Source organism: Notothenia coriiceps, unplaced genomic scaffold (genome assembly GCF_000735185.1).
Source record: "Notothenia coriiceps isolate Sejong01 unplaced genomic scaffold, NC01 NC01_scaffold00026225, whole genome shotgun sequence".
Lineage (NCBI taxonomy): Eukaryota > Metazoa > Chordata > Actinopteri > Perciformes > Nototheniidae > Notothenia > Notothenia coriiceps.
The window spans coordinates 417,320-428,331 of record NW_011358926.1 but is presented as its reverse complement, the minus strand read 5'-3'; the positions used below and the strand labels follow the sequence as shown (position 1 = coordinate 428,331).

Genomic DNA, 11,012 nt, shown 5'->3' with positions numbered 1-11,012 from the left:
TTCAGAGTTCAGATTTGATAAAGAAATTCATCGTGTAAATCCTCAAATCTGTCACCAAATCAGTCCTCCCTCAACCATTATTTGATTTCTGTGATTGTCTGAGACATGAAAGCCTGAAGTCATATCTCTTTGACTTTAGGAGAGATAACATTGATTGGACTCAGCCATGGGAATAAAACATAGACTGCACAGATTTTTTTTTTTTAAATGTATGCTTCTTAACTACATGTAGTATTGATTGACTGCATGTTTTCCACATCTTAAATCTGCCCTGAATGTGAATGGGGAAGCAGATATAAAGATGATTGATTTATAATGATGTTTTTCCACAAATATGAGCAAAAAGAGAAAATAAACTAATTAAAAAATACTAATAAAGACACTTGGCTGGTAATGTCCTTTTATAGTAAATCCATATTTCAGTCTTTTTGCCTCACATGAGTGTTCAAGCTGTGATACCATGTTGGTTATCTTTTTAAGCAGTCATCGCAGCACATCCAGCACTCAAGGGATGCAGAGTCCCCCCTGCTACCCTCCTGAAGGCAAAAAGTCTTAGTGTGCGAGCCAGCTGGTGATCAGTGTTATTGGCAGCCGAATGATTTTAGGCTCCTGATTGACCATCTCCTCACGAACTGCTCACAAACTAGGACGCTATGTTGAAGCTGAGGACAGTTAATGAGCGTCTTTATTGACATCACGTCCCCCGAGCTTCTGCTGCAGAAATGCTCCCTATGTTGCTGTAACTAAGGTCCGCCTACCGTGAGAGTATGGGTCATCTTCATTGGCCTTCTATTAAACTCTGGCTCTAGGAGGAGCTGGCATCGATGAGGCCAGCTGTTCTTCCTGGCTAAAGAGAGAATCTCGTATTTTCTTTTGTCCGAGGATTCGAGAGTCAAACGGATCTGTCAGCTCTGCTACGTCGTCTTTGTCTGCTGCGACTGACTGGGAATCAGACATGCCTCCTGGGCCATGTTGTCTGCATGCTTAATCAGAATGAAGCGGTTATTGTTGCACATAATATCATCAGTATAAATAGACAATAAAAAAGAGGAAATGGCATGGCCCTAGGGGACACTTGTGTTTAAAATCGGTTCATTAGATAGACGTCCATTCCATTTAACAAGCCAGAGCAGGTTGCCTGTGAACTCCTTGATCCATAAAATCAAATGGAATCGGTTCCCAATTCACAAAGGTATTTGACCGGAGTTTGAGGGTGATGCAGGATAATGACAAATGTATTGAAAAGCTGCCTCGGTTAAGGTGTTCAAATGCAACAAAGGGAAAAAGTTTCAACGTGGTTTAGTGTTTATAGTTTGGGATAATGTTGCATTAATAAACTGGGTGAGTGCAGACCTCAGACCGACCCCTTGTTGTCGGAGGTAAAAGTCAAAGATGTTGAGTCAAAGGGGGCCAAAATATGACCTTACAAAACCTTTTATTCTTGCACTTTTCATCATCATCTGTCCCCCTGCTTGCTAGCTAAGGGTATTGGATGAAAAAGTGGTTCACGTTGGAAGAATTCAGTACATATTGTTTCCTCTCTGTGATAGATTTTGTATAGGAATAGCTGCAGCACCTCAGCATTTAGCCATTGTAAGCCTTTTCTAGAGGTTTTAGATATATCATTGTTCATACATCATCGGCTTCGACTGATTGTGAGTAAAGTTTCTGATATTTTCCTGAACATAGATTTTTAGAGCTGTAGCCAATGGAAAAAGTTATTTCTTTGTACTAGTCATTATTGTCCTCTAGCTGCTTGTCCCTTGGGGTGTCAGCACCATAAGTCTGTTCATTAATCGTGCCCGTCTCAAGCCTTTAGGGGTGCACTGTCCACTGATGTGATTGTAAGATGCTGATAGATACGGCCGAAATCCTGCGTGCTTTGTAAGAGGTATACTGCTGGTTACAACAGCAGAAACTATTTTGAGATACCTGTTTGGGCGAGATATTAACATTCACAGAGAGAAATACATCATTTGCTATCGTTTTTTTCATGGCACACAGCATACAAGTTTCTCTCTCTCTATAGTAATAATTCAGAGAAATCCCAGTTTTTACTCCACAAATGACATGCATGTGTGCCTTTTTTTTCATGAATCATTTGTGCTCTGGGACCATAATGCATTGCATCAACACCGGCTCTCAGCACTTCCTCTGCACTTAGATGGTAGTTTTGGCTCACAAAGTGCATTTTAAGCACCAAATAAAGGCCTGCCACCAGTCGTGTGTTGAAGCTCACTGTCATTGCTTGATTTCTATCTGCCTCTCTATCATTCCCTCTCTCGCTGTTTAACACACACACACACACACACACACACACACACACACACACACACACACACACACACACACACACACACACACACACACACACACACACACACACACATACTTATTTCAATTTTAATCAAAGTGATAAAGCGGGTGCAGAATCATATTTGACAGTTTTGCATGTGATTAATTAGTTTAATAACTGTCACAGTGTGGTAGTCACATACTACACCTGTGATTAGGTTATGAAAGCAAATGTATGCACTTTCTGATTGTGAAAATCAGAAAATTCTAATTGGGAGACGGTCTCTTTATTAATCATCACGGATAAATCGTTAACACAAACTGCGACACTTTATGAAAGAAGTTGTTATGGCTAAAGGTCGTTTGTTCAGCTCTTTACTGTAATTACTCGAACCAAATCTTCCCGGTTTGGTTACATAATGCCTTGACACTCGCAGGGTCTTGAAGCAGCTTTTTGCCTGAAGCAACACAGCAGTTACTATCATGTTTAAAGATGACGGGGATTGCGCAGGTGGCAGTCGGCTTAAATAATGGGTTGACTTGGCAGTTCACAGAGACAGGAATGTATTAGTTGGAGGGGGAAATGGTTTTTCCTATCTAGTGGGATAGAAAGGGCCACACTTAAACCGCCAGACACACACCGACAGACCGAGCAATCAATGGAGATGATTGAAAACGTCCAAACACAAAAATGACACATTTTGAAAACAAAATACTCACTCAATGGTTTCCTGGAACAATCCCTCTAAAATTAATGATGGTTTTTGCTTTGAGCAAAAAAAAAACTAAAGATATTGAGTGATTGTCCAAATCTGAAGCTATATAAATGGAAAAAAGGAAATAAACTGAATAGTCAGCAATTTAGAAATGATGACAAAATAATCATCAGTAAAGAAAAGACTTGACAGTAACTATAATTATCACTTAAAAAACGTCATTATTGGATTGGATTTTGAATTGACATTGATAAGGAAATTATTAAAATTACTTGGCATAACTCTTTATGAACATTATATTCTTACTAAATCATAAAGACTGGTTATTTTTAAAAGAACTTCTTTGATTATATTTCCGAGCATGTCTACCTTGTTTTGGTGTACACTCTTTTTATTTCTTAAAATGGCACAATTTTCCACACACAGATGATTAAATAGAAATTCTTCATATATAATGTTATAATTGGTTGCTTCTGTTGAATTCTTTACCCAAACACGTTTCATTCTGATATGGAGATGTTCGAGTAACTCTTTAAAACGTGTGTATGACCTGCTGCCGCTGTGTACTACAGAACAATTAAATTAGGTGTGACAAACACATGAATATGTTGTAAAATTGCAATCTCAACGTTTAAACGACTAAAGAGCTCAAAATGTGACTTTATTCACAACTGAGGTGTAAGGCAATATTTTTAATTGGTTTTCCCACAATAGCAACCACCAGAGCCTATTTATGACAATGTTTTGCAGTCAAAACACTAAATGGTGGTGGCCTTGGTTATTAAATAGAGTTATACTTTACTTGAAACCTGGTGTATTAACTTTATTAAAATTCATCAGAACCACATGATTCCCAATCCAAAAAAAAAAAGTGCTTTTGTTTCCTCAACCTAACCACATGTCCTGTGCCTTGAACGCCCCACTGCTGCCAGATATAACATACAGATCCATAAGAGACATCATTAGATTTTTCCCTGTGGAAGGAAGCACTTTGGCCTCTCTGAACTCTTATGTTTTGTGGCTGACCAAGAATGCAAGATGAAAAATAAAGTGTTGTTTTTTGTTTTCTACTAGTTGAACCCAAAACCATGGTTAAAGTAATGAACATATACCGACTGCTTTCACATAACTTTACATTCACTTTGTTTGGTTTGAGTTTTTTTGCTGTGTTTTTAACACAGAACATAACAAAGATAGTAAATAAAATCCAGTGCAGGAAGAGGCCACAGAAAACCACTTATTTGAAGCCCCTACTTACAAATGTTTACATTGAACAGTGTTGAAGGTATCACAATTAATACACCTACAAAATATCTTAATAACAGTACATTAATAAGAACAAGATATAAAAAACATCAATGGCGATAAGATAACCTTTGTCGGATTCACTGGAACATTTGACCAACCTTTTATCAGTGGACTCTTTCAAATGGTACAAAAACGAAATGTAACCTGTCCAATTGGCTGTAAGACCATACTAGTGTTGCAACACTGACACCCTCCAACTTTCACACCTTCCTAGGCTTCAAATCACTGCAAGAATATTGTTCTTTGTTGCAAGGAAACGTATTAAACTGTAATTTGTAGGATCGATATCAACTCATACTGTATCACTGATGTTGGGGGGTGTGGACAGATGTGTGTAGTGATCTCGCAGCATTATTCGTATAGGGGGTCATTTTAGGTAGAGGGCTCTTTCTTTTCAAAATCTCAATTTGGACCCACTGTTGCCTTTGGCTCCAGCTCAGGCCCCCGCGGGCAAAAGCCGAGCCATTAGGAGCCAAAGCTGTGAAGGAATAAATGAGACGAGAGAAATGTCTGAGTGGTGTTCTGCTCAAAGTACTCCAAAATGCTAACTATAGTTCAAATTCATCAAAAACCTGTTCATTTTCCAGAGATGTGACATTATCATATTTCACCCTGCTACATTTCCAATCTCTGTAGTCGTCCATGCCTTAATGAGTAACAGGGCTACAATGTGTCAAAACATTTAAATTAGTTCTGAATTTGCCATCAGATTTGTCCTTGGATTCGTCTTGTTTTTCACCTTTGGTACAAAACAGTGTGCTGTGATGTCAACATATAAACACAAAGGAGGAATAAAAACCGTGTATATATATCTATACATACTCCATTAAACATTTTTCATTTACTTCTTACCCCAAGCTTTCTTTAAAGAAATTAAGCAATCACAATCTTTTATCCCGCTAATGGCAAACAGCACTTTTAATGTGTATTGTTGTTAGCAGCAGAGACATAACATCTCCTCTCAATGTGTTTGAAGTGAAACCCTCCTCTATTCAGCCCATTTAATTAAGTCCCTCCCCCCATAATGGCCTGAATTGATTGCTGAAAACCTGCATTAGGGCAATATGACCAAAGCTCAGGAGTCAGGAGGATAAGTAAACAGCAGACAGCAGACTAATGCACCAGGGACATTTCGCTGGGTTTTACTTGATGAAAGCAGCCTCCCCAGAGTATGTTTTCACCCACAGAAGTACCAACAATCAATTGGACCTCAGATAAGATGCGGACAGAGTTAGGCCTCTCTTCGACCGCATCATTCATTTTGAATGACGTTTGTCTTTTCTGCTAAGTGCTTTACTTTAGAGGAGTCGTCGCAGAGCCACATGTTGTGTTTTTATCCCCTCACCCACTTGCAGTGCACCTTGATTTCGTCCTCATCTCTGACAAGCCTTTAAGACATTTATGCAAATGCGCAACCAATACTGTATTTCTTTTCTCCGCAGGTGTTTGCTTCCGATAATTTCTAATGGATGCATGAATATATTAATCTTATGAGAGAGAACATTTATATCACTGTGTTGGGTGTGTTGTGACACATACACTCACTTTATACACAGATTACTTTCTCAACTATTAAGTGGGTTTTGGGCCTAACAAAGGACATAAACCAATATTTTTTCTTCTGTTTGGCTTGGGAGCTTTTCCTCATTATTAACAAGATATAAAACATAAAAGTAATAGACCAATTCAAACCTCACATGTTGTCAGTGGGTGTAGAAGATCTGGGACGTTAATTAGCTTGTTGATTTAAAGATTCAAACAGCCTCTCATTTCTTGCCCTCGGCTTCTGTCTTTATTCTGTTAATGAAGTTTAGGATGTAATGAGCTCCACAACAAATGAAACAGGTTTTATGTTTGTGTCCTCAGAATTGCGTCTGCTTTCAGGCCAGAGAAAATCAGAGTAGTGAGGTGAACAATGGAGTCCCAGTTTGCTCCTCTCACATTGATATGCCAGCTTTTGGTGTCTGATAATGGCCCGGATGCATTAGGGGCCCCGTGGATCTGCATTAGTTCATAGACTTGGCTCTTCCCACTACCTTTTTCACCCCGCTTCCTCTTCCAAACCACTTCTTCCGCTTCTTATTCAAAGTCGTAATGGCAGAGAATCAATTTAGGGTAATTTACGCTGGGACACATACAACAATTATGTAAAAGCTGGGCAGCACCCCAATCCGGCCCATTACAGACTCAATTTGCCCTCAAAAATATTATTTTTGTCTGAGAGTTTTTTATTCTGTACGCATTTTAGGATGCGATCATCAGTGATGTAAGGATGATGTCTTAACTATTGAATTATATTGTTTTTCTTTGATTTGTTCTTTGTAATGGTAAGCACTGCTGATAGTTAAACATATTTACATTTTCTTTTAATTTGATCTTTATTGTTGATAGGTTTCTTTAAATTTGACACAACATTGTAAATTGTTGTACTACCATTTAATTTACTTACTGGTCTACATATACACCAAATATGTAATGAGCTCTTATCAGCACACTAGTCTGTGTTACGCAGAACTTGGGTGTGTTGTTTATTTAACATGCTAACTTGTCTCAGTGAAGCACTCTCTGTTTTTTATTCTCATAATTATTATACATTATTAAAATATTATTTGTATTATAATCCTCATGGTCTAACTCCCTAGAAAACAAAAAAACTCGCACAGAAAAAAAGCCGCTTACTATACACCTAAATCTAGCCACTCCCGGTAAATAAAAGAACACCTGCACTCAAGGCTAAGTTTCAATTAAATCTTTTGACAGATTCGATACACACCTTTTAACTTTGTTTATCAAATCTAATAAGGTGACAAACACTGACCCACAGACAGCTGACAAGGAGCGATGGCATATTTGGGTAAAAGCCAGCTTATGAAAGCTTATATTTAAGACATGATTTAATTAGTGTCGACACATTTCAGCGAATTGTCAGGCACTTTGATGTGGTGGTTATACTCAGAGGAGGTAAATAGACAAGGGTTACTCCCGGGAGATGGCTCTGTGTATGATTGTGTTTACCCCACTGTACAATATACAGAAGCTTATGTGTATTCATGAGAATGTAAATGTGTATCATTTCAGCTGTGAACTTTTCACTGAGTGCTAAAGGTAAAGGAAATAGAAGAATGTGCCAATGCTTTTTTTTCTTTTATTACAAAGAACTTCACATCACTCACTGTTCTCAACTTTGGGGGTCCCTTGGAAATTAATTTGGATCCTTCATTTGGCCCCTCTGGCTCGGTTCAAAAACAGTGCCAGAGCTACATGAAAGTGGCGGTATTTCTGAAGATTGCTACTACTTCCCGTTGTGTGTAACTCCTAAGAAGGAAAGAAACAGCAATCTGGAGGTGTGATTATTATAGTAAGGGACTCTTTTGTTTCCCTTGACTACCCAATTAAGCAGGCATGTTCTTGAAAGCTGCCATCTTGAAGATGCTTTAGTGAGGGCTACAGATTTCATTCGGAGCGTGTTGTTGGCGAGTACAGTAAAACTGCACTGATGTGAAGCAACAGTCTTTCTCATATTTCTTAATAGCCATATTGCAGTTCATAGAGATGATTCATGCCTAAATTGCGAGCTGTGTAGAAAAACCTCTGCCCACCAACATGGGGTTGAAATGCCTCTCACGTCCCACTGAAGCACTTTAAACATTTGAGAATTTCTCTTTTAAAAAAAAAAAAGATGGATATGTCATTAGTCATTTCCAAAGATTTGATTTGCTCCAGCAATCTGTGTGTGTGAATATGCTTGTGCAAGTGTAGCGTGTAGGTCTGTGTGTGGATGAGACGTGTGTCAAGCCGATGCATTATCTCACAATTACATCATGGATGTAATCCTTTGTTGCCATGGAGGCTGTCTATGCAGCCATCTTCAAGAGTTGATACCTTTCCGTGGCCAAACCGCTTGTGACTTCACCTTTAATGTTTGTTTCCCTATTTTTCTAAGTGCAGTTCCTTATGAAATATATAAACAGCAGAAAACAGTATACCTGCAGAGCCTGTTTTTAAAACTAAGAAAGGAAAAAAGACAGAGAGATTGAAAGAATGATAGAAAGAAAGTACAAATAAATAAAGCAAAAGAGGGAAAGAAAGCAGCAAGAATAAAACGTTATGATAAAAGGATGACTAACCCAACTCCTCGGAGGGGGAGCGCCAATCCGAAAAATGATTGGTTGACTTTCCCGGGGCAAAGCTCTCTTTGCTCACATCAATAAAACATAAACATGAATAAATGCACTGCTTTTGGCCTTCCAGGGTCCTTACTTAATTTCATGTATGCAAGTGAGCGACGATATGCATGGAAAATTATATTTAGCTAGAAGGCTCGAAAATAATTCTGGAAACCATTTTGTGTTTGTTTGTTCCCAGTATTTACATAAGTGCAGGGCTGCACCACAAACTCTCAGAATTTGAGTTTTAATATTCTTCTATATTTGTTGGGTCCTTATAGTTTAAACCATGCATCTGATGTGCATGTGCTCTCCTTCAGCATTTGCATGTAAGTAATTGCTCCTTATTGACTTGAGCCCTGACGCTCAGCTATCAATAATTTGAAGACGTGGGGACACACAGTTTTCAGTGATGTACCCTTGATGTATCCACTTAGGGACAAATCAGCCAAGCAGTCATCTGCCTCACTAGTCTGTTGGTCCCCGAGGTAGATCTTCCCTGACCCATATCAACGGGTCAGCTTTTGTTAATGAGCCGACCGCACAAAAACGTTAATAACATTTAAGACGGAGCTTCTAATGACAATTACAGCTCGGGTGCTGAGGGGCTTTGTTATCAACTTCTGCCATTCGGGGCTATTTTTGGACGTTGTTTTACGTTCTCAGTTAAATTAGTTAGCATTTGATTAAATTGGATCCTTGTTCGAGTGATTGAACCCCATAAAACTGTGAACATTTATTCGTTGTTCACTCAGTTAATTTGCAGTGCGCAGTATTTGAATCCCTTTGGTTGGGAATAAGGCGCTTCTAGTTTGACACTGATGTAGTCAATTCAAGATTCAATTTACCTTGTATTATTTATACAGTCCCATGACACAGAGTCATTGCTGTTAGCAACAGAGAAGTGAAGAAACAAACGATCGACAGTTTTGCTGAGTTTTTCTCTTGTATCTACGGTAGTTTTCAAAGCAGGCAATTAGGTCCAACATCACAGCCACTTAACTAAGTCGGCTCTCTAAATTGATTCAGACTCCAGCGTTGGACCTTGCAGACATGGTGCATTTAGTTATGCAAATGCTTATCTCTCTGTGTGATTGGTTAATTAACCTGTAATGCAGATAGTCCCAGTCATGCACATTGGCCATTTGATGGCTAAATTGTGGGTCAATTGGGTTTTTAACATTTCCAAAGCAGGCTTAGAGGCACGTCTTTGTTCCTCCGAGTCTTGTGTGGCTTTTCTCGGCTTAATGACTTCTTCCATGGGTCCCATAAGGTTAATGTGTTTAAACTCGCTGTAATTGAGCTTTTGACCTATCTTTCAGGCTTTATATAGAATTTGTCATATTATGCTATGTTCCTGCTCCCTGATTGTTATAATCTACCATTCCTTCTCCCTCCCTTCATGCCCTGCCCTCCCTCTCTTCCCCAACCCCCCTCTTTATCCTGAGTTATGAGCGTCCCCATGGGAAGTCATTTATAATGCCATTGGAGTGACAATAATTCGCTTGCACACCATTTCACTCTGCCCTCTGTGCCTTGGCAGACTTTTATGGGCCACATTTTTGTTTTCCCAGAAACACATCTTCCAACCACCCTCAGAGAACACGCAAAAGCATTTAGCCAAAACGGGAACTGGACGTCATCCAATGAGTAAAATAAGAGACATAACATCTTCCAAAAACCACATTTGAGACCTGCAGCTACTTCCCTAATTTGAAGGTAAAAGGAAGACAGATGAAAAAGGAAAGGAGAGAGGATTGTTCGCGGCAGCCGCTGACTGCATTTCTTTTTTTATAGTTCAGTGCACAATTATGATAAGATGTTGCTGTTATGTCGGTATCATTCCACATGAAGGACAGACACAATTTCTGACAGCACACATGGGTTTTCTTTAGTTCCTTCCAATAGCAGACTGACATCTCCTGACAACATGAGGATCACTTGTCATTGGGATAACATGCTGTATGACGCTGGTAGTTATTAGTAAAGGGATGTAGCAGACATGTTGTATTCATTCCACGCCATTAGGTATAGACAGGTGCATGCTGGGGAGGCACTTACTGTATGCAAAAGCTTTTTAGTGCAAGCGTTGGCATGTAATTAAGCATGTCTGTTTTTATTATGTTGTAGGTGATCCTGATCTTGACTAAGCTGTATGACTTCAACCTGGGGGCTGTTACTGAGAGCTCACTGTGGAGGTAAGTTTGTGTTTGTCATTGCTATTTTTAACTTTTCCATCTAAATCGAAAGGTAATGGCATCGTGGCAAGGATTTATAAATATGCAAAAGCAGAGGCCTAAAAACAATAAGGATAATGTATTCATGGAGAGCGCAGTATTGTGTTAGTGTGATTTATAGTGTTCTCACTCGCTAGGATATGAACAATGGAGTTACACTTGGAGCCAATATGAAGTATTTTAATAAAGCAATATGAAGTAGTTCAGAATTAAGCATCATCTTCTTTCTTCTTTCAGTCCTATAAATAAACAACCCAACTAAGAAAAACCCTTTTACAACCACCCCCCCC

The 11,012-nt window shown here is 39.0% G+C and overlaps 1 protein-coding gene across 1 annotated transcript in view; it reads left to right on the top strand.

Annotated features, from left to right (window-relative positions):
• The window catches only part of LOC104956671 (uncharacterized), a 13,153-nt gene extending 2,466 nt beyond the window's left edge, over nt 1–10,687 (top strand). The window contains exon 2 of the mRNA XM_010784195.1: nt 10,616–10,687. Coding sequence (XP_010782497.1) covers nt 10,616–10,687 — 72 coding nt within the window. The remainder of the gene's footprint in view (nt 1–10,615) is intronic.
• The last annotated feature ends 325 nt before the right edge of the window (nt 10,688–11,012 follow it).